This window comes from Musca autumnalis, unplaced genomic scaffold (genome assembly GCF_047663935.1).
Source record: "Musca autumnalis isolate F117 unplaced genomic scaffold, ASM4766393v1 scaffold_3, whole genome shotgun sequence".
In the NCBI taxonomy this organism is placed as follows: domain Eukaryota; kingdom Metazoa; phylum Arthropoda; class Insecta; order Diptera; family Muscidae; genus Musca; species Musca autumnalis.
Window position 1 is genome coordinate 23,939,604 of NW_027411866.1, and position 25,222 is coordinate 23,964,825.

Genomic DNA, 25,222 nt, shown 5'->3' on the forward strand with positions numbered 1-25,222 from the left:
TTCTTTATAATTGTGCCATGTATTGTCTTTTTAAAGCATTTATAGTACGGTTACATTCGAGTTTTTTTTGCCGGGTTTATTTGACGTTTGCGCTATGTAATTGACATTTGAAACCTAGTAGGTTTACCCGGTTAAGTGTAACCGGGGTATTAAATGTAGTAAAAATAAAAAGAACCAAGTTGAGTCTCTCTACTGGACATAGGTCAATATTATCAATGCACTATTGATAGAAGAAGAAATGACGCAATAATGGCTATATTACACCATATAGCTCTGTTTCTTTACGTGCAAGAATCTTCAAGTTTTACCACATTTTACTCGAAAAGCGTTCGTTTACTTCTGACACCATACAATTCATATGGGAGGAGTTTACAACTTTTACTACATTTGCCGGTTTTACCATTTTTAAAAGTAAAGGAACAGACCATATATATCTTTGGACATAAATACAACAAGATAAGACAACAGAGCTGGCAAAAAATCGATGGCACTATCGATAATATCGATTGTTATTTAAAAATTCAATATCGATAGATAGTTTTACCTATCGATATTATCGGAATAAAAACCCCTAACCTGAAATTCATTGAAATAAATAGAAATTTCGCTACTTTTCGGTTATGTGTGTGTGAGAAAGTAAGCCCGTAGTCACACGTACACATTTTTCGGTAAAGTAAAATGTATTTTATTATTTTTTATAAAATAAAAGCAATTGTTTATTCTCCCTCACATTTCTGTGAACTACTTGTGCAAAATTTCAAGAAAATCATTGACATTGCCGCCATTTTCATTTCCAAATTAATGGTGATGACAACTTAACGATAATATCGATAGCAATCGATATTTTAAAACGTTATATCGAAAATATCTAATGTTGGGAATATCGATGGTTTGCCAGCTCTATAAGACAACCACAGGCAATCACAAAATATTTTGGTGTTGCTGGAGGAAAAGTGTGGCAACCTTGAAACCTACAACACGTACTGTTTTCATCGAAGTAAATTTATTTCTAAATATCACCGTTTTTATTAAAAAACGAAGTTTACAGGCTTTCCATTGCATTAATTTGCAATGGAGGAACCTGAATCAAACCCTTATGACATGGATCATGATGTCGCGGAAGTTATTGCAACAACTTCCAACAATTCTCTACCGGCGTTAGCAAATCCATCAATTACAAAAACAAAACCCATCAAACAAAATGAGCGCAAACGACAGCGATTAGATGTCGCATCATCACCAATCAATGTAAATGTTTCCGATCTTGCTCTGAGGTTAGCAAACTATAACCCTCAAGATCAGAACAAATTTGGTATTTTAGGTGCCTTGGCAGACGTTGACATTGGGGTTTCTACTCCTGAAAAAAACTCAAATACACCCAAAACCAAAGAACCGAAAGAGGTTAATCCAATTCCAAAATCAAAAAAATCATGGTGTCCTCCCATCTTTGTTTTTAATGTCAACATTAAAACATTGACGGAGACGTTGAAAGCTTCAGTCCCAGAAAATGCCTTTAAAATCAAAAACGCCAACAAAAACAAAAGCAAATTATATTTTGCTGACCCAAATGTGCATGCTTCAATGATGGCCGTCTTAAAAGCAAAAAACATTCAGTCATATTCCTTCACTCCAAAGGAGCATAAACGAGTCTCACTGATCATTCGCGGTCTTTACTCTTATTATAGTGAGGAAGACATAAAGCAAGAACTCGACATTTTGGTACCAAATACGGTTGCCAGTGTTACAAAATTCAGAACTCCAGCATCAATAAAGAAAAACTGGGAGACCGGTCTTTTTCTTGTATCTTTGCTCCCCGGCAAGAAAATGGGGGATATTACACATATTGACGAAATCTACTTTCAAGGTATAACCTGGGAGAAACCCAAAAAGAAGTCAGGCGAAATTCAATGTCACAGGTGTCAACGTTGGGGACACGTTTCACGGAATTGCAATTTTGCTTACAATTGTGTCAAATGTGATACTCAACACCCCCCAAGGGAATGTAAAAGAACTAGGGAAGACACTTCTGATCCGCATTGTGTAAACTGTGGCAAACCCGGTCATCCGGCAAACTGGCGAGGTTGTCCCTCGTATAAAAAATATCTTCTTGCAAGGAAAAAGAAGATGGCCCAAGCAATGGAAGACAAACTTGAAGCTCAAAACAATGTTTCAAAGGCAATAAACATGCCTTTGGTGTCACCCGGTAAAGCATTCTCTAGTCTTTTCAGAGCTTGCCCCCCAATTCAAAAGGAAAATAATCAAAAAACCTCAAATAGTTCAAGATTTTCTCAAACTTGCCAACTTATTTCTGGAACCAGAGGAGCTCACTTTGGAGCAAGAAATTCAAATTTTCCTGAAGGAGTATAAAAACTTATCAAAGGCCGAAGCGAAAAAACAATTTCTGTCGCTTCTTAGAAAAGTACAGTCAAATTATGGATCATAGATCCCTAAAATTTTTAACGTTCAATGTTCGATCTCTGGTCGATAGAAGTCGGCAGTTAGAACTGCAGAACATATTACATCGCAACAACATTGATATAGCCTTTATTCAAGAATGCCATCTGAGAATCAATACGAGGGTTAAAATAAGCGGATATTCATTCGTCTACGATAACTCATCCATCGGAGTTGCAATTTTTGTCAAGAACTCAATTCAATATAAAAGAGTCAACACAGCAGACTTGGGCATAAGTACCACATTCATAAGCATAGAAACGTCCTCTAACTACTCATCCAATAACTATCTGTTGGGGTCAGTATATATTCCATGCAGCTATCCTGTACAGAGACTCGATGCTGATTTGAATAATATAATTCAACTTTCAAACAACTATGATGGTTTCATTCTGGGAGGAGACCTCAACTCAAAAAGTCCTGTTTGGGGTGATTCATACGAAAACTCAAACGGCAAAGTCCTGCGATCCTGGCTGGACAACAATTCAATGGAAGTAATCAGATTGTCTGATTCAAGCCCTTCGTATCCAAATGGCTCTTCATTTCTGGATCATTTTTTACTCAGTTCCCATCTTATTAATAGAAGCAATCCTAACTTCAACATAAGCAGTAAACCTACATTTTCTGATCACTTCCCTATTAAGCTCGATCTCAAATTTGACTGTGACAGTATTGCCCTAAATTCGCCTCAATACTTCACATCCTATAAAAACACCAACTGGCGCAGCTTTAGCCGGGATATGGATGTAATTTCTCGCCAAATTATGCCGCATACTAACAGAAACCTGCAGAATGAGGAAATAGATGATATAATCAACGTCTTTACTAACCAATTTTCGAGTATTCACGACTTGCATTCACAGAAAATTGAATTAAAAGATGGAAAACTGCCCTATTCAGATAGAATTAAACATTTTCTTAAAATTAAGCATCAATGGCAACGTAATCTCAAGCGTATCTTCCACCGTTCAGGCAACAGGACTAGCCGTGAGTATTCCATCCTCTCAAATCAAATTAAATTGCTGAAAACTATAATCCAGGAAATGGTCAGAATTGAAACTGCTGAAATTTTTAAAAAAAGACTGGAAAAAATTAAACCCGGCCCGACCGCTTTCAAGGAAATATCCCGTGTTACAGGAAAAAACAAGTCACCGTTCTGTCAACAAATCAAACAAGGCAACAATATAATAACAAATAGCAATGAAATTGCAGATCAATTTAAAAGTTTTTACTCGTCGATATTTGAAGGAACTACATTATTACATGACATGGATATGTACAGCTCCAGAGTGCATTCATGTATTGATTCAACACCATCACATATATATTCATTCGACGATAGTTTCAATTCTCTCCAAAATCCGGATACGTTGCATTTCATCACATCTGAAAATGTAAAAAGCATTATTGCCAATATCAATTCAAAGAAATCGTCAGGTCCGGATGGAATATCAAATTTCATCATCAAGAAATTTCCGACTTCCACCATAAATATGCTTACCTGCATTTTCAACAATTGTATCAATAATGGATACTTCCCCACGCAATGGAAAATCGCCAAAATCATCCCAATAAAAAAGAAAACATCCAACTGTAATGTCGATGATTTTCGTCCAATTTCCCTTTTGTCGAACGTCGGGAAATTGTTGGAAGCAGTGCTGAAAGAAAAGATAAATAGCGATTTTATTATTGATCCAATACCAAACTACCAATTTGGATTTAAACCTGGACATTCTACTCAACATGCACTTCTCAAGTTCCACGATGATATAACAACGCATTTAAGGAGTCAATCATGTACTGTTGCCATCTCTCTGGACATTCAGAAAGCTTTCGACTCCGTTTCTCACATCGGAATTCTATATAAATTAGTCCAGTTGGGCACCGACCCTTACATCGTCAAAATAATGACAAGTTTTTTCACATCGCGAAAATTCTTGGTTCAAATCAAAGATTCAACCTCATCAATGGGCCTTGTGAGAAGTGGTGTTCCCCAAGGAAGCATCTTGGCGCCATATTTATTTAACATTTTTCTTCACGACTTCCCTCACACACATCAATCTTCTCAAGCGATCCTGTACGCAGACGACTGCTTGATCTATGCTCATAGCCCCTCACCGTTTGCCGCTCTGGGACTTGCATCGAATCACCTCAATATCATTAACCATTATTACAACCAATGGGGTATCAACATTAACGCTTCAAAATCGGTAGCGATTTGCATCCGTAATGCATCAGGAAAAGGTCCAAGAAACGTTGTTCCTGAAAGTAAGCAGCTGAAATTGTCTCTGGAAGGAGTAGAAATCCCCCTCAAAACATCCATAAAATACCTTGGCGTCAATTTCAATAACCTCATGAAATTCAACAGTCATGCCCGCTCCATCATACAAAAAGTAAAAGGAGTATTGGGGAGATTTTCAAACATACTCAACAGCAATTACTTACCGCAAAACACCAAACTCCTGTTCTATAAAGTGGCTGTCAGATCCATACTTTCATATTCATTTCCAATCTGGTTTTCTATTTCCCCGATAGTTGCCAACGAATTGGAAATTTTGGAAAGACAGGTCCTGAGAAAATGTATCAACAAACATTATAAAACTCAAAATAAGAAGTTTTCAAACACTTACATTTACAACTCTTCTAAAGTTGTTCCATTTTGTAAGTATGTCCAACAACAACACAGGAAGTTTGTGGAAAACCTGGCCACCCATGAAAATCCCCTTATAAGCGCAATACACGATCTGGAAAAGAACACTTCTTGGTCTGAATCGTCTTATCTATCGCCGGTAGGAATCCTCAATGAGCCTCCTGACGATGATACGGGCGACTATACACTGCCACACTTCTACACAAAAACAGTACCTGGATCCCATAGAGGATAATTATTTTTTCATTAATATTTTATTATATTTTAAATATCGTTGTTATTCTATTTTCTTTAACACAACTTATACTTACTTTATAGTATATGTATTAGCTCTCCTGCTGAGCATTCGTTTTATTACTTAAATCCATCTGTGATACCTTTAATTCCACTGAACTTACATTTATTATGTATTCAAGCACTGTTGTCATAATTTTACAGTATCGATATTGTTATCTAGTTTTAGTTGTTTTGTTATTACTTTGTTTTGTTTATATTTATTATTCTGCAGACACTTTAGCTCTGTTCGTCACAGCTGAGGTCGGGAGCAAACCTTGTTCTGCTTTATCATTCTTTATTCTCTTTTGTGTTAATATTTCACAGTTCGCATTGTAGCATATTCATTATTCCATAGTGAGTTAGAATAAGACAACAACAGTTCTAACAATCCTATTCATGTTAATCATTCAGTTTGTATCTCTCTGTACCATCGAAAAGAAGAAGACTCAAATAAAAAATTACTTAATTAATTTGGTGTTGCTGGACAGTTTGACAGTTATCGATATTTACGAAAAATCGACAGTCAAAACTGATCGTGTGTACCCCGCTTTATATAAACAATGCTTCTTCTTATTAATTTTATTTTAATCATCAATTGTTGACTGACAAAGGGTGCATTATTGTGAATGAAATCGCATACAAAAAAATAAACAAACTTTGCAGATTAAATTACCAAAATTTATTTACCTTTTTAGCCCATTCATAAGCAGAACAACAGAGAATAAGAGTAGCAACAAGGAATTTGTGAAGCGGTTGAAAACGTGCTATCGGAGGACTGCATATGGAATACAACCGCTAATCTTTGATTTGAATATACCCTGAATTCTGAGGATCGCCAAGTTTACAGGCTGTCGTCTCTATACCGGAGAGTCGCTTAGAAGAATCCAAAAAAATAAGCCTATTCATCGCAGAAGAGATGTCCGTAAACATTACCAATGTAGGATTTGTTAGTGAGAATGATGAGAATGAAAACCAACATCAACATGTTGATTGTATCAAAGTGGAGGAGACCAAGATTTTAGAAAACTTAAGCACTAATCTTTCGCAAATAAACAACATAAATAAGTGCCGTACCTGTTTGACAAGTGAAAATGATGAAAACCTGCAAACATTTTTTAACATTTACTACGATCGATGTATGGAAGGGCAGGTGGAGGAGTCTACAATTTTAGATATGCTAGACAATATTGTTCCTCAACTAAAGATTAGAACGGAGAGTAATCTTTCCTCACTAATCTGTCAAGAATGTGTAAATAAATTACTCTATTGCCATCGTTTCCAGCAACAATGTATAGAATCTAATAAACAATTAATGTTGGCAAATGGTCTCAGTTCCGGTTACTGTAACTCAGTTAAGCTGGAAGATTCCCTAGAGGATAAGGGAGTTATTACTAAAACGGAACCAAATGTGGAAGAAAACGATGGGAATTATGGGTGCGAATTAATACTGCCACATGAAAGTTTGAATATAAAAATAGAAGATGATGAAGAATGCGAGATTTATGGAACCAGCAACGAAGATGATTGTACGTCTAAACAAAAGGAAATCGAGGATGTCTGGTAATTTATACACCTTAATGATTCAAAATTTAAAGACAACACGTGAATTTATTTTTTTATTTTTATTTATTTAAAAAATCAATATAAAAAAATCAGTTGCTATAAAATTCTTTTACCAAAGCTAACATTCATTATGTTGTCTTTCTTTTAGTTTCCAAAAATCTAGCAGCAACAAAGTGTCTGATGTAAATCTGGCATTGAGACAAGCAGCAGAGGAGAAAGCAATAACAAATAAAGAAATATACACTTGCAATGTTTGCAGTAAAACTTTTAATACATCATATATTTTGGAGAAACATATTAAGCTTCATGACACGTTCCGCCCATTTGTCTGTGTCATTTGTAAATACCACTATGATACACATGATGGATATAGCTGTCACATGGCATTCGATCATAGAATAATCGTCGAAACGAGTAAGGATGATAAGGCTAATATGGGGTAAGTCAATATCTGTAGAATTGACCATGAATTTGATTTTTTAGCAATTATAGATTTTAAATCTCTTTCCAGCGTATCCAAAAATGTCAACCCAAAATTATCCTCGAATAATTTAGCAAACCCCCGGACTGTTCCCCGACTGCCCATAGCATTCGATCATGGAATAAACGTCGAAACGAGTAAAGATGGAGTCAGTGCGCACAATATTGATAAGACTAATATGGGGTAAGTCAATATGTGTAGAATTGACAATTAATTTGATTTTTTGGCAATTATAGATTTTAAACCTCGTTCCAGCTTTTCCAAAAATGTCAATTCAAAATTATCCTCGAATAATTTACCAAATCCCCGTACTGTTCCCACGTGCAACATTTGTGGCAAGAAATTCAGTAGAATGGTATGTGTGCGAAGACATGCCATTGTACACGACCAAAATCGTGCATTTCCATGTAAACTTTGCACATACAAATGTAATACAGACCGGGCTTATAATCAACATATGATGCTCAGGCATAAACGACATAACTCCAAAGATAAGAATAAATAGAGATTGCAATGTAAAAACCCTCAAGAAAAAAATGGAATCTCATGGCATACAGAGGTAGGTATGAGGTCAAATAATTTTAAGAACATCTAATTTTGCTATAATTTTTATGGACCCAACCATGGTCCCAACAGAGTAAATGTATTCTATAAGGTTTATATTGTATTTACAACAACATCGGGAGAAATTAGTGAATAGTAAGGCTGTATACTGTATACTACAGTATAATGTTCAATTTAATATTATATAAAGTAGCTTAAATATGGTAAGGGAGGGATATTAAAACTACTCAAAAAATTACTATGGATGGCACAATTACCAAGGTAGTGATATCACACCAGCTGTTCGAATTTTCTTATATTAAAACAGCTAGTGTGAAACTATTACCTGTGTAATTGTGCCAAGATCTATTTAACAGGTCACCATGGTACAATAAGAAAGGTAGATGCATCGTCGAATTGCCACAACAAAGCAACTTTTTTTGTAATGTAATCTGTCAAAATTTTCGCCAAATGGTCTCTTGTTGTCTCTTTTTATCGCTTGTGTTTGTCTCTAAAGTGTAGACATGCTATCTCTCACTTACCGAATCATATGGTTTTTTGTTTTGATTTTTCATGGCGAATTCATAGTTTTTTGACGTTTTAGATTCGATCAGCTGGGCTGAGGCATCTACCTTTCTAATTGTACCATGCAGGTCACGTAAGTAGCACAACAACAACTCTATTTTGGCCGAAAATTCTTCAATATGACAAAATGTTTGTTTACGTTTTCATACAATTTATTCACAATAACAAAATATTTGATAGATTGAAACCAATCAGCTGGCCGTTTTACGCCACCTTATAATAATTTTTCATCATTGTGCCAATGCCAACGACAAAGAAAATTTTGAAATAACAGATTACAAATATTTTCACATTATTGTGATTTGAGTTTCTTTGTATTTTAAATCACAATAATGTTTTTGACAACAAACATAATAATCAGGTGAGCTTATTGGGCGACCTTGTATAGGCCTTGGTTACTATGTATCATGGTACAAATACACAGGTAGCCGCATCGGCAATTGTTGGCAACATAAGATGTCAAAATTTGACATCAATTCAATGCAATTGACACATTATGTTACCATCAGCTGGCATGATAATGCTACCTGTATTATTGTACCATGCTATGTATAAAAAAGGGACAGTAATTATAAAGTAAAAAATTTAAATAAAAAACATTTTGATTAATTGAATTTTGATACTCCAAAAATGGAAAGAATTTTAAACTATTCCAAAAGAAATACAGCATTATATTACAAGAGCAATATAAATATGAATAAATAATATTATTTTTTGATTAACGAGTATTTCAAAAACAAATTTTCTATGAAAAGACCATTTAATGCAGAATTTGAACTACTCCAAATCGTGGCAATATCTCTGAAACCAATTCGAATCTTGTTTAAACCTCTGAAGCAAACTTGTAGATAAGATCATGAAGAAAATATTTGGAGAAAAGTTCACCTTGAAAAACTGCATTTGTTGCCTCAAAATGGATAATATATCTAAAAATTCCTTTATCTTGTATATTTCGCACCATCACATTCTATCACATTTTTCAGATGAAATTTGATAAATATATCAGCAATGCATTGAAATTTCAAATATTAAAATAAACAGCCTGTTGAACATTGTTTGAAATATCTCTTGTACAAGAAATTAGTATTTTATGCCCTGAGTACATAAGGGTACAAAATTCGAACTGCGTTGCCCTTTTCTTTTTTATTATTTTATCAGAAGCAAGCAAGGCAAGCTGGCGAGGCAGTTTACGTACCTAGGCCTTTAAGGTAGAAACCATGGTGGAATAAAAAGGTGTTACATTAATGGCCTGTTCCCGTACTTTATAAAGTGGTAAAAGTTGTAAAAGTCGTAAACGATTTTCATATAAATTTTGTGTACGGGAACGCAAAATGTGTCAAAGTGGTAAACATTTTAAAAACTTTTTAGTTCTGGAACAGAGCTTAAATCCAGCCCAATCATGAACATCATCTCACCGTGAGTTTTCTCACTCTCGCCTCCTCCCTTATTATAAACATCATAAGGGAGAACAAAACTCACGTTCGTGAGAAAAGTAGCTATCACAAATGTCAAAAAAGTGAGAATGTGAGGCAATTTTCTCTCACTACAGAAATCAAGGTGAGTTGAACAAAAAAATGTAACTATGGACATTTTTTATAGAAAAAATCGACAAGAAACGAATCTTTTGCAATGATAATCAATTGTATTTATTTGTGTTTTACGTTAAAGGTAACAAATAAAAAACAATTAGAAATTCTTTTGGCAACTATACATGTTCATCCGTGTATCAATGATGCAAGGAAGACCTCAATCGAGTTTGGCGTAATTTGGAGGTGGAGTTGAAGTTGGCCAACATTTTTCAGATATGGGAAGCGGTTCAGAATCATATGACGAAAACAGGAATGGAAGAGGATCCAATCAGGAGCAACACCTTTCTAAAAATTTTTTTTGTAGGTACTTCCAAACTTTGCGGCCACTCAAGATGATAAGTGACATATCTTAAGTGCCTTTGTATTGTTCTTTGTTCGCTAAGGTTCCCAGCAAAATATTCGATGCCAAAGATTTTATTCAAGCATGAGTGCAAGTTATATGTCACCTTTTTACCACCTACGCCCATTCTTTTTACAGTACTGTGACCCCTAAAAGATCCAAATCATTTGGGATGGCATCTTCAATAACCCAGTGGAATGGTATTACCACCACCTTGGCATGGCATATTCCACGAACAAGCCACAATAGAAAGGGCATGTTTATATTATAGCCTTTTGCAGGGTTAACCTTCTTGAAAATTGAGAAATTGTATTTCAAATCCATGAAATTGGTTCAAATGTTGAATAGGATCCGAATTTCACGAATTGTACTTAGCATTCATATAATTGGTCCTATTGCTGGAGAAAAGATCGGATGTTTCACGTATTGTATTTATTTACAATTCTTGAAATTCCTTCCAAATGCTGAAAATGGGATCTTTCACAACTTCATTTGAACTAATACAAAAGATCCAGTGAGGTGCTTGGTTTTCTTTGTATTCCTCAGCGTTTGTCGTTTCGCACATCATTCAAAATGCAATATTAAACATTTTCATTTCTTTTTGCCATTTAATGACCTTTAAACGGTTTTTGTTCACTTTTTTGCTAATTGCAGAAATTCTTCGAGCGTAAATAAACAATTTTTACATATGTATGTATGTATCTGTCAAAAAAAAAAAAAAACAGCTGTTACAGATGTTGCCACATATCAAACATTTAATATTTTTTATCAATTACCAAGTATTTTTAAAGTGCATTGTTGATAAAAATTATTTTTCGTTTTAGAAATATTAATTTAATTTAAAATAAAGTAATGTTTTATAAAAAAATTACGAATTTAGTTACTGCAAAATTATTTGTAAATAAAATAACGATATGGCAACGCAAATTATATTTTCAAGGGTTCACAAAATGCGGCACTATTTCCAATTTTCAAACTTGTGAACCACTCTTCACTTTTTTCGCTCCTCCCTTGTCATTTGTGATAGGTCGAGACGTGAGAAGTGAGCTGCAACTCACTCGTGAGAAGCTCCCTACGTGAGTATTAATGATCGCTATAATCATGTCTAATAGAGTTGTACAATCTAGTTCATTTGAAAGATCTAGTTCAATAGCTCAGCTCTTTTAACTGAACTAGTTCAGTAATCTAGTTCATAGTTCACTATCCAGTTCAATCATTCGGATCAGAATCGTTCACGGGCTCTTAATCTTTCTCTTGATGAAAACACATACATACATCAAATAGGAACAAACATTAGAATAGTATAATTAAACTACAAAAATATTATATTTAGATATTTTTATTCCATTCATAAAGAAAGATTAGGTTAAAAAAACATCCTTCGAAAAAATTGTAATTTCAATTTCATCATCAAAAATCTTACGTTGTGTGTTTGTAGAAATTATGTATGTTTCACACATTGAATAGGTAATGGATTGGATGAAGGGATACGATGTGTTTAAAATGCGCTTTATGTAAAATTTATTTTTATTACAATGGGGGATGACACTTCACATTGATCCAAAACATAAACAAAACACATTACATTACGAAGGCGTCACTTAGCACAGAGGACGGCGTCACTTTATGTGAATGACATGCTGAACTAGATTGTGAATCGTTCATTCGTTGATCGTTCTTTGTGGATCTTTCGGTCGGCGCTCAGTGAGCTATTGAACTATATCGACTGATCTAGTTCATACGCTCTTTTCAATGAATCGTTCAATTGAACTAGTTCGTTCATGAACTATACAACTCTAATGTCTAACGTCAAATTTACTCACAATAATGCATTACTGTGATTTGCTTGTTTGCATTTTGTATTTGATTTTATTCACAATAACGCATTTTGACAACTGGTATGACCCAGCAAAAAGTTTGCATCCGCGGATGCAGTTAAATCATTAGAACAATTGCCGCTGGAGTACATTTTTCCTATGAATTCACCTATGAATTTTACAAAAGAGCGCGCAGCTAGGATGCACTCCATTTTGCTTCCACGGCACACAGCTAGGATGCACTGCATATTCGATCCAAATCACAGCCTTTGATGTAGTGTTTTGGATTGAATTTAAATGCAGTCTAAAGATGCTATAAAATGCAAGCCATTGCAAATATCCCAAAATAAATAAAATACATTGCTTATTCGTGTAAACAAGAATATTAAATTTATTACACTAATACAAATTATAAAAACTCTCCATTAAATTTGATCATAACAGAGTTTACTTGCTCTGCTTTTTGTGACACCGCAACTGATATTGTTTCATCATCCAAATGGTTTTTCATTTTTCCTCCTACTCCAGTTCATATTTCCAAAAAAAAAAACTCCAACTCCTTTTAAAAAATAATTTGCGATTCGTGAATTACAGCAATGTTCGTAACTTTAGTTTGTATTTCTTTACACTCATACCTCGATTTGCGTTGCCTCGATTTGCCTTGTTTCGATTTGCGTTAAGAAAAAATATAATAGATTTCTTCGATTTGCGCTACAGATTCGATTTGCGTTATTAATAACTAATATTTCTGACTTCGAATTTTGTGAAAAAGTTATTCAAAACATGTGGAAACATGTGTTGCGACTTGCGTTGTTTCGCTTTGCGTCGGAACCAATTATTAACGCAAATCGAGGTATGAGTGTATTTTTTAAAACAAATTCTTATAATTTTAGACACTCTTTCTTGTGTTCAGAAAAAAAAAGACTGCGACTGTAGGGATCAAAAAATTGGCTTGCTTGGCTAGGAATCTTTAAGCGAGTGCTTCTAAAATGTATCGAGCGGATTGCATTTTTCATAACTCCGTGTGGACTGCATCAAAAGATGTATTGAAATCATAACTCTGCATTGCACTTCTTCCAAACTTTTTTGCTGGGGAAGATCAGCTGTTTTTGGCGTTACACCTTATTATTCCACCATGGCAAATACCCTGTAGGATGTGTCTATAGTGAATCTATACTGACTTACTACTGACATTGTCAACAATACTACTGACAAACTGTAGACAAATCATGTAATTTCCTATAGAAATTTTGTATGAACGTGTGATTCGACAGTCAGTAGTGACATTGGAAGTAGTATGTCAGTAGTAAGTCAGTGGTTGCTGAGGGACCATGTGTTGACATTGGAGCAAGATCTATTTAACAGGTCACGTAAGTAGCACAACAACAACTTCTTTTTGGCTGAAAATTCTTCAATATGTCAAAATGTTTGTTTACGTTTTCATACAATTCATTCACAATAACAAAAAAATTGACAGATTGAAACCAGTCAGCTGGTCGTTTTACGCCACCTTATTATTTCATCATGCATTGGAGGTAGTAAGTCAGTATAGACATTGGATAATGGTACAATAATACAGGTAGAACGGCAAAAACAGCTGATTATCACACTAGTTGTCAAAATGCATTATTGTGAATAAAATTACATACAAAAGGTAAACAAGCAATTCACAGTAATGAACAAATTTTGACGTTTGGTGTGGAAAATGGCCCCATTATTGTTATCGATGTAACACCTTCTTATTCCACCATGCATTGGATGTAGTGAGTCTATAGAGACATTGGAGGTAGTGAGTCAATAGTTCCAGATTTTCACTACAAATTTAATTTAATTAGGCAGCATTTGAATTAGGTAGTAATTGGCCTTTAATCTTTGACATGAAACTGAGCGTGAAAAAAGCGGCGTATTTCATTCTGTTCAAAATTTTCTGAAGAATTGCTGAGAACATTATTTGGAAAATTTTTGCGAAAGGTTACTTGGTTTAACTCCCAATAGTTAAGCTGCTACTGACCATAAATCCAGAAATTATGTAAACATCGATATATTTTTTTCGATTTTGATGCGCTATATGCAGTTTTTTCCTAGTTATTCCTTTTGACACGTAAGTTCTTCTACTTTAGGGCTATAATGTTGCTGAAGACTGCGAAGTAATGGGTCTATCTTGCATTGCCACTAAACTTGAGTTGAGTTGTCAGTTGTCTCCGCGACTGAGATGTAATGTTGTACCATTAATGTCAACTCAACTGGGTGGTCGATAAACATGTTATCGATCAGCGTTTTTTCAAACTTGTGACCTCTATTCGCCAAAAAAAACTATTTTAAAAATAATTGCACTTTGGATGACTCTTTTGTGTATTCTGGACAATATTTTAATATTTTGGCTGAGTTTTCGAGCAAATTTGGAAAACAACCCAAGATTGGAATATAACCTGGCCATTGAATCTTCGGATCGTCAAGTTTTATTTGCTGTCCCAAGAAATGATAAGTTCTGATAGAGGATAAATTGTGCCAAAATTGGATCGTTTCGAAATTATCTGAGAAGGAAAAAAGACAAAATAAAAACCATTTTTATTCAAAAACGAAATTCCCTGGTGTAGTTCGCTGTTTGTCATTTGTACTTAAACTGAAACTACAGGATTTGTCACCAAATTCATTTGCAAAAGATTTGCTGCTGTCTGCTCCAAAGGCGATAAATTCACTTCTTGTGATGGACCACCACCACTGGCGTTGAAGTTTCTTTTATTTTGAGCCATTTTCTTTTTCAACTTTGCTTTAAAGTGAATCCAGACTCTCCGCCACTCTTCAGGTGTTCGTGTTGGAGGTCCATGGCTGTTTAAACTGTCCGAAATGGACCTTCATCCGCTGGGGCTTTGGTTTCACTAAAAACCCGAACTCCTCGAGCTAAGTTTGGATTTTCACTCAGTTTATCAATTAATATTTCGAACTGTTGCTTTGTCGTTATTTTCACCATATTGATACACAAAATTAATTAATGATGCAAAGAATCAATAATTGTTAACAAAATGTTTATTTTTCCTTCTAAATATTTTTCTTCTTGTTTCTTCGAAATTGTTCACTGCAACTGAAAATTGGTGGTGGCTAAAAAACAGCCGCTTCGTCAACTGAGATTCGCAACTTCAGTTGAGTGTTGCCATACGTGGATCAATTTTGACAACTGACAACGCCACTAAACGATAATTGTTATCAATGATCGACCCCTTGGTCTGTTCCTTTACTTTAAAAAATGGTAACAGTGGCAAAAAATGGTAAAAGTGGTGAACTGGTCTCATATAAATCGTATGCTTGTTAAAGTAAAGGAACGCTTTGCAGGTTTAAAATGGTAAGAAATGGTAACCTCAGGCAGGTAAAGGAACAAAGCTTTTGTAATTGCTTTCCATTCACTGTAGATTGATAACACTTGTTACCGTTACATTGCGAATTGTATTTTTTGTCTTCGTGAGCACCATGCATAATGAAATTATAAGGTGGCGTAAAACGGCCAGCTGATTGGTTTCAATTTGTCAAATATTTTGTTATTGTGAATAAATTGTATGAAAACGTAAACAAACATTTTGACATATTGAAGAATTTTCGGACAAAATAGAGTTGTTGTTGTGCTACTTACGTGACCTGTTAAATAGATCTTGGGTCCATGTCGTCCATCTCATAAAAAAATTAACTTACGTTCAGCTTAGATGGCCGTTAAGATATATTCGAAATTATTTGTTTCCGATAAAACTATTAAGATCACACTGTCTTCCTTTATCACAGGGTTTCATTGATATATTAATAACACTTTGAGGCTAAAATGTGAACTTTGACAGACAGCCATTTATTTAAAAATCCCTCCAGCGGCTTTTTCTTGTTTTTTTGGATTTTTCTCATCTATGAACATTGCTATTTTAGTATCCGCGAAAACTTCCCCGATGTAAGTTTGTTTTATAAGGAGGTGATACAGTCCGTACATTGTCTTAATTTTATCTTCTATATCTCAAAAACGGTTAAACCTACGAAATACCATAAAAGTCAATATTTTAAAGAATTTTCACTCCCACAACATTTTCTTCAGTCCCACCTCCATAGGAATAGCGGTTTCCAAGCAAAATCGTGAAAACCTAAGAAAACGTAAAAAATGTGAACCTTGACCGCGCAATAACTTCCCAGGTTAAAGTACCTTTCATTTAAATTTCCGGCGCATCGTGAGCAATTACTGTCCATATTTACACAGGTCCCCAGAAAAAACTCTGGCCTTAGTTTTGTTTAGAAGCTTCATTCGGATCTTATTATCTTACCACAGCGATATACATTTTTTCCCATAATACGGAAGATAGGTATATGGTTATTTAGATTTAAACTTTATTGGAAATATATACATTCGAATATGAAACAAATACAATTATTAAACATCTACAACATCTATTGTTGTAAAAAATTATTGGAATTAGTTATAGTCAACATAATTTGGGGATTATTTGGTGTATTTTGATTAGTTGTATTTGCTTGATGGTGCATTGTTACTTGAAAAGATGGAGTTTGTTGATTTTTTGGAAATTGTATTACATTTTGCTGCTGCTGTGGTATTTGTTGTCCTTGCTGTTCTTGCTGCTGTTTGGATTGCTTGTAATGATCCGCTATATGTTGACGCAAATCGTTGTAATATTTGAACGACATTGGGCATTCATTACACTTATAGATATTCTCACCCATATGAGTTTTTAAATGTTTGTTGAGATCACCACTCTGGGCATAGGCACGATCACAGTATTTACATTTGTAAGGTTTTTCTCCGGTATGAGTACGCATGTGGGTACGTAAGGCAGGAGCTGTATAAAATCTGCAAAAAGAGACAATGGAAATCGATTATTAAAATTAAGTAATTTATGCATCAATCATTCAACTTACGCCAAGTTACAGTGTTCACATTTGAAATTTCTTACTCCAGTGTGCTTGAGTTTGTGTTTAGTCAATGAGGTATTTCTGGTATAACTTGAACCACAAATATCACAAACAAAAGGCTTGGCATTGGTATGTGAACTCTCATGTTTTTTTAGATCCCATCTACAATTGAAACGACTTGGACACTCGGAGCATTGGTATTGTCTAAGATTGTTGTGGCGATCCATGTGTTGTTTAAATGTACTTGCACACTGAAATTTTTTACCGCATTGCTCACAATTATAAGCACGACCACCATGTTGGCTTCGCATATGCTCCTTGAGGGATGACTTATTGGGCAATTCTAGATCACAGGTGGTACATATGTATTTTTTACTCGCCTGATGATATCTAGTCGAATGTTCCAAGAGATGAGAATGCAATAGAAATGCTTTATGACATTTAGTGCATTTGTGTAGCTTTACTTCGTTGTGTTTGTTTTTGATGTGTTCGGTTAACCACCGTAACGAGATGAAGTTGCGCTGACACACTTTGCAGGGGTAGCTAAATTGAGAAGATGGTGTAGAAGAGCTAGTGGTGGTGGCGGTATTTATGTTGATGGTTTTGTGCGCATGCACTTGTGACCTATGTACTGAAAGTGAAGATTTTCGCTCAAAACGCCTTGAGCAATCAGGACATTCAAATCCTTTTTCCCGGCCATTCTCATCTTCTGTATGCTTCAACATGTGTCCCCTAAGCCTGCACGACGATTGAAAACGATATTTACATATTTCACATGCATATGGCCTATCTGGGGAATGCATTGGCATGTGACGATCTAAACGCGCTTGGGTAGAAAACACTTTTTCACAGGTATTGCATGGAAAATTGCCCTTCTTAAAATCTGATCGGGGTCTAAAAGATAAGAACAACATTAGAGCTTAATGTCATGTTTGGAAATTTGAAAAGTTTAGGACACATAAGGATCAACGAGCAGCCGTTGAACAAGGCTCCTCTTTGCTAATCGGAATATTTATTTTGACATACTTTTCAATTTCTCCACCTGTCCTTCTATTCTTGTAATAGTGTTCTCTGCGATTTATGGTCTTAATGTGAACCACCGTTTTGATGTTTTCCTCTTGTCCTACATCTTCTACTTCTTCTTCCTCGTCACTACAAAAAAATGGGGATTATTTTTTTTTCATACTACCAACTTCCACAAACTTACTCTGAATCATCCTGAGATTCCTCTTCTTCTTCTTGAATGACATTTTCTTCTGTATCTCCCGGTTCTTGTTCCCCGCGGTTTTCGTCATCATTGGATTTCTTCTTTAGCTCAGCAATTTCCTCAGGATTCAGTTTAAACAGCTGCTCATAAAAATGTTTTCCCGTATCATCTTCATCATTGTTTTCTTTGGGTTTATTCTCGTCTTTAGACTTTTCATCTTTCATTTTGTGAACTATCGTCATGTGTTTTCGGTATGCTTGTTCTGTATCGAAATTGTAGGTACAAATGTTGCAGGGAAAATCACGTTTATTGTCATGCAGCAAGCTGTGTCTACGCAAATTAAACATGGTACTAAATAGTTTACCACACGAACTACAGGCATACACCGTCTCCTCGTTTGAACGCTTCTTTTTGGGTAACCTTAAAAGACAAATTATTCAACAAAAAAAAAATGTTTTTCTAAGAGGGAAACCTCTAAAACTTACATAGATTCATATTGGGAATGCACTTTTATAGGTCTCTCTTCAGTTTTTATATTGACATCACCATCATCACTTGGCTTTTCGTCGTACTCCTTGTGTTCTCCTCCTTCGAAGGCACTTAGCACATGTGTTCCCTTATGTTTCAATAACATGTGTATGATATATTCCTTCTCGGTGGCAAAGTGTTTGGAACAAATATCACAGTCAAATCCACGCCTTGGGTTATGTATACACTTGTCGTGTTTCTGCAGGTTGAATAAAGTGCGAAATGTTTTACCGCATTCACTGCAGGCAAATACAGAGTCCGACTTGATTTCTTTCAAATATTCTTTTTGGACTTTTTTCTCCAACAGACGTTGTTCATCGTGGACCCTTGACGTATGCCGTTGCAAACAATACAAACGATAGAACTTTTTGCCACATAATTTACAGGAAAAGTCCGTTTCGGAGGCAGATTTTTTGTCCGACCTAAAATGGAGATAATTATTTTGGCTTACATCTCGTTTTGGCGACCTTCCTCTTACCTAGTTTCTGTAGTATTGCATTCCTCCTGTACATCATCATCTTGGTCATCTGTTTCACTTTCATTGCCGCCGCCATCCATTTCGTCCAATTCTGACTTTATATTCAATTCTCCCTGTTCACCTTCATAGAAACCCTCTTTCGCCTGCGGAAGAAGTTCCTTTTCACTTTGTTCATCATTCTCTTCGGTAATTGTAGTCAAACCAAGCCATCCCAATAGTCGTTTATTAGATTCGATGCATTGTTGTTGAAACCGGTGACCAGTAAGCAATTTATCAACACATTCTTGACAGATATGATGTGGGAGTTTGTTTTCTTTCTTGATTTCCAGTTGTGGCACCATATCGTCTAACATATCCAAGATTTGCATTCCCTCCTCGACATAATCATCAAGATTAAAATAAGCCTTGTTTTCTGTTTCGCTTAGACAAGTTCGGCATTTGTTGGTGGCCGGATCAGACATGCCGGGCTTGATGTTATTTTTTTAAAGAGATGAAACTTCTTATTTTCTATATTTTTAAGAAAACACGAATAGAATAACATTTGCTCTGTTACCGACAAACAAGTGTCGTGTTAGTAATTTACAGTGAGTTGCAGTGATTTACACATTTACAAGGTAATCGCGTCTATGAATTATCACAAAAGAATGGCCTGTTTCCGTACTTTATAAAAGCTGTGTTCCTTTACTTACCTGAGGTTACCATTTTTAACCTGCAAAGCGTTCCTTACCCTGCGTTTACAAAAGACAGGACAGTTGACTTCATGTATTGATTGTCAAAAACCCAAAACTTGCCTCTGTGACGAAGGCGTCCAGACAACTGCAAAAACAGTTTTAAAATTATGAATGAAAATCATAGATTTCTTTTTGTTTTCCGTTCACATATTTTGTTTTTGTACCTATTCTTTTGTTTTCAACACATTTAAATTATCATCTCACTTCTTTTTTCACAAAATGTCAAAAATTTGTTAACCCTACTGTCTATGAAAAAATTATGGACAGCTGGGAGACAAACGACAAATGTATGTATGTGTTAGTAAATCAGAGTTGTATTTGAAGACAAACTGTCTGGTGTAAACGCCTAGTTAACCCCGAAAAGTGGCAAAACTGGAAGCAATTTTTAAGAGAGTGAGAGTGGAGAGAGGGTGAAAATGGCTTTCTCTTCTACCACAGGCTACCAGCAAAATTTCTGCAGGTAAAAAATGGCAGAACTGATTTTTCGACTTTAGTTTGACGATTATTTCACAATGAAAAAGAAAATCGACGCAAAACAGAAGAAAAAGTCGAAACTAAATTAAAGACTGTGAAATAAAAGACGAAAATTGATTTTTTATGTTTCTTTTCGACATTGCTGCCAGACCTACCATTTTTCCGTTCCTTTACTTTTCTGGTAAAAATGTTCATGAGAGAGCAATTTTGACACTTTTCTCTTTTACCACCCTTACCATTAAAAAAGTAAAGGAACAAATCTAAAGTGGTAAAAGTCGTAAACGAACTTAAGATGCAGTTCTTTGGATTGAATTTATAGCTCTGTTCCAGAACTAAAAAGTTTTTACAATTTTTACGACTTTTACAACTTTTACGACTTTTACCACTTTATAAAGTACGGGAACAGGCCACATATGCATTCTTCGGATTGCATTTTTAATCAGTCTAAAGATGCAATTAAAATGCAAGCCATTGAGAAATATCCCAAAATAAATAAAATGAATTTGTTATTTGTGTAACACTATGTTTATATTTACGAAATCCACTCGATTTCAACTGTCAATTCCATTGCTCAAATGTCAAATGAAATCCAGTCGATTTAAGATGAGTTTTCACAAGAAATGTGTGTGGAATTAAGAAGGAAACACAATCATCTTCCTTCTGCTTCTATATAAACTGTTTAGTTCATTAATTTTCATTCATCTTTTTCCTTTTTTCTAAAAATTTTTGTGTTTTCAACAAATTTTTCAATTTTGAATTTAGACATGTCATAATTATTTTTTTTGATAAATTCTCTCATTTGTTAAGTGGGGTTGTTATGTACCGCCTAATGCGGCGCTATGGTGGGGTTCCAACTCGCTCAGTCGGGGCACACACATTCAGGGGGTTCTTAACCCTGCCACCATCAGCCCTAGGGGTCAAACAATAATGAGAAGGGGGAATACATACACAAACAAAATAAAACGACACAAACACAACATACTACCATGACCAGGGAACTTGCTGTCTTCGTTCCCACACTTGCCCACCCTACCTTGACTCTTTCGTCCTAATAGAAACATTTTTTTTAAGAGCCCCGAAAGCCACACACACTTACACACTTCATTATAATGACATACAATCAAACATTAAAATATTTTATTGACATTTTTTTAAACTTAAACCTAACAGCAAAACATTTAAACAAAGTCAATATTTTGAACTCCTAACACCGACGCTTCTATTGTGAGCCAATCGCTCAGGCTACCAACTAATACGCTTAGGAATATTTTTACGTCAATATGGCCACTTTAAAAAAAAACTACAACCTCCTAATCATGGTACAATAATACAGGTAGCATTATCAAGCCAGCTGATGGTAACATAAGGTGTCAATTGCATTGAATTGATGTCAAATTTTGACATCTTATGTTACCAACAATTGCCGATGCGGCTACCTGTGTATTTGTACCATGCTCCTAATAGAGCTCTGTTACGAAGGTATCATGGACGTTACCATATGTCCATACACTAAATCAATTCCAATTATTCCTATCGTACATTAGTGTAACCCTACGCTCACGTAAACTCTAAGGCGTTAGAAATCCTAAAGGGTTGTTTACACCATCTATCAATGTCGTATGAGATGTCAAATTTTCTACCTGCGAATGTTGAACACATAGTGTGACCACTATGAAAATTTTCATCTATCAAAATGATTTGGCAACTCATATGTAAATTTTTCATTTAGGGAGCGCTCTATTTGATACGGCATTCTCGTATGTAAACATAAATTTATAAACTGTTTTCTGGCATTCTCAAAAAAAATATTGAAAAACAAAATCTTTTAAAAAAGAAAATGGAAAGTTATGTATATTTAAGTAGTTAGAAAAGTAAATAAAGGGTGTTTATAATGTTATTTTCAGATCGATTGGTCGAAAGGAGCAGTGTTGGAAATTATTGCTTTGTGGCAAAACATGAATGCCTCTATAACCCCAAAAACCTATTCTACCACAACAAACATGCTAGATATTCATTTTCCTTCAACCAAAATTAAAAATTTGCGCAAATTTGTAACTCAACAATAAATGTAAACAATGACAAAAACAGCTGTTTTTATATTTATAGGTTATGTCATACGAAAATAACACATGTAGGTATGAACGCACAAATTGAAAGTTCTATGGATGACGTCAATTTGGACAAACATAGAGAATGTCGAATGGGTGAAAGAAATGACAGCTCATATGGCATTGATAGATGGTGTAAACAGCCCTTAACAAAATTTTGAATCTTAAAAGTAAAATATACTAACTACGGACAATCACACTTAACCTAAGCATAATCTTCTTGTTTTGTTTTTTTTAGTTATTGGTTATAATTTAAAGCATAAGTATCAGCAAAAATTTTAAATCAATCGTTTTCTTTCAATTTCAGATATCAAGCATCATTACAGGCGCGCATGCGCATTCCAATAAAGAAAAGGAATCAGATGCAAACCAGTTGGCCTCAGATGGTTGTTTGAATTCAGAGAGTGTAAGTATTCACATCAAATAAATTACCTGGTGGACCAAGTACTTAGGTCTTTGTTTTTTTATATCCTTTCAGATGATGAGGTTCTTCTGTCTTGGGCTGAGAAATGTTCTAGACGCCACAACAGCAAAATGATCCCCGTCCCTGTGCAAATGGCTCCACCAATAAACTTTGGCAATTAATTCTGGTCTACTTTGGCAATTAATTCTTCGCAGGATTTCCTCAAAATTTTGATGACCTCCTCCACGTAAACATTCGGAGGGGTCAGAGTTTTGATAGGTGCTGTCGTTTATACCTTTGGCGTTATCTTTAACAAAAAGAACCACATTGTAACACCAAACTACAACTCACAAAAAAAATAAGCCAGACAACTTACATGTTTTTGTACGCACAAGCACATGAAAAACAACACAATCAATTTAAATAAAATTATAGGCATTTTTTTTACTTGAATATTTAATGGTTATTTTTATTTAATTTGGGGATTTTCGGGTTTTTTTATTATATTTTCTTTAACAACCAAGATACGCTTTGTATAAACACAAATAACTTAAATGGCGAATTTTCTCTCCGTTACGCCTTATATACGGCAGCCATCACACCGAATTTTCCCTCTTTTCCATCATTTTCTCTAATTTCCCTGACATTTGCTAATTCTCTTTCATCGCCCCGTACAAACCCAGTATTGCCCACACATGGTTGTATTGGGGCTCACGTTACGTTTTCACTAATTACCCTCTTATGTGGCAACACTGATTTTTTTCAAGCCCTACTCTATCGGCCGCTTCGCGTATCCGGTTTATTTCTCTTTTGCCGATAGCTTGGAATATCACGTTGTGGAGATGCTGCCGGTAGATAAGAATTGTAAAATTTAATACAATTTTGGGACCACACGCAACAGGGTACACACGATCAGTTTTGACTGTCAGTTTTGCTCAAATAATTGGTTGCTTGCCAGTGTGGCCGTTCATTTTTGTCAGTCATCAGGCAACCACAAAATATTTTGTGGTTGCTGGACGGTTGGACAGTTATCGATAATTGCGAAAAATCGACAGTCAAAACTGATCGTGTGTACTCCGCTTTAGGGATGGGACATACTTATTCGTCGTTCAGAGAGTATTTCTATTCGAACAACGTAGAAAAATCGTCGTTGGTTCATAGAATTTTGTGTGGGGAAATAAGTAATTTATTCGTAGTTATGGGTCGAACAACGAATAGAGAACGAACGACGTACCGTGGAAAGGGGCTATTATGCATTAAGCGGGGTCACGATCAGTTTTGATTTTTCGGAATTATCGATAACTGTCAAACAATCCAGCAACCACAAAATATTTTGTGATTGCCTGATGACTGACAAAAGTGAACGGCCACACTGGCAAGCAACCGATTATTTAAGCAAAACTGATCGTGTGTACCCTACTTTACTGTGAATTGCTTGTTTAAATTTTGTATGTGATTTTATTCACAATAACACATTTTGATAACTACTATGAAGATCAGCTGTTTTTGGCGTTACACCTTATTAATCCACCATGACATGGTGTATGCAAGATCTATTTAACAGGTCACGCAAGTAGCACAACAACAACTCTATTTTGGCCGAAAATTCTTCAATATGTCAAAATGTTTGTTTACGTTTTCATACAATTTATTCACAATAACAAAATTTTTGACAGATTGAAACCAATCAGCTGGCCGTTTTACGCCACCTTATAATTTCATCATGGGTGTATGGCTAGGTTTACATTTACGAAATCCACTCGATTTCAACTGTCAATTCCATTGCTCAAACGTCAAATGAAATCTCATCTGAAATCCATTGGATGTCATTTGACGTTTAACCAATGGAATTGACATTTGAAATCGAGTGGATTTCGTAAATGTAAACCAAGCATATAATTTGTAAAGCAACTGACGATACGGAAGTCAGCCTAAATGTCAAATCTGTTGCTTTAGTATTATTTTGAATGAAATTACATATAAAATGTAAATTCATCGTTATTGTGAGTTAATTGTTTGAAAGGGTAAACAAACATTTGGAACAAGTACAATTTAGGGCTCGGTCCCGGATCATGGTGTTCTGTATACCACATAATCCT

General features: G+C 35.1%; 1 protein-coding gene across 1 annotated transcript in view; it reads right to left on the minus strand.

Annotated features, from left to right (window-relative positions):
* Window positions 1-19,992, minus strand: part of LOC141398104 (uncharacterized) — a 28,268-nt gene extending 8,276 nt beyond the window's left edge. Inside the window, exons 1-6 of the mRNA XM_073975333.1 lie at window positions 19,408-19,992; window positions 18,887-19,351; window positions 18,402-18,821; window positions 18,221-18,346; window positions 17,201-18,088; window positions 16,724-17,132 (exon numbers count right to left, since the gene is read on the minus strand). Of these exons, the coding sequence (XP_073831434.1) occupies window positions 16,724-17,132; window positions 17,201-18,088; window positions 18,221-18,346; window positions 18,402-18,821; window positions 18,887-19,351; window positions 19,408-19,868 (2,769 nt within the window). The 5' untranslated portion in view covers window positions 19,869-19,992. The remainder of the gene's footprint in view (window positions 1-16,723; window positions 17,133-17,200; window positions 18,089-18,220; window positions 18,347-18,401; window positions 18,822-18,886; window positions 19,352-19,407) is intronic.
* Window positions 19,993-25,222: the final 5,230 nt, after the last annotated feature.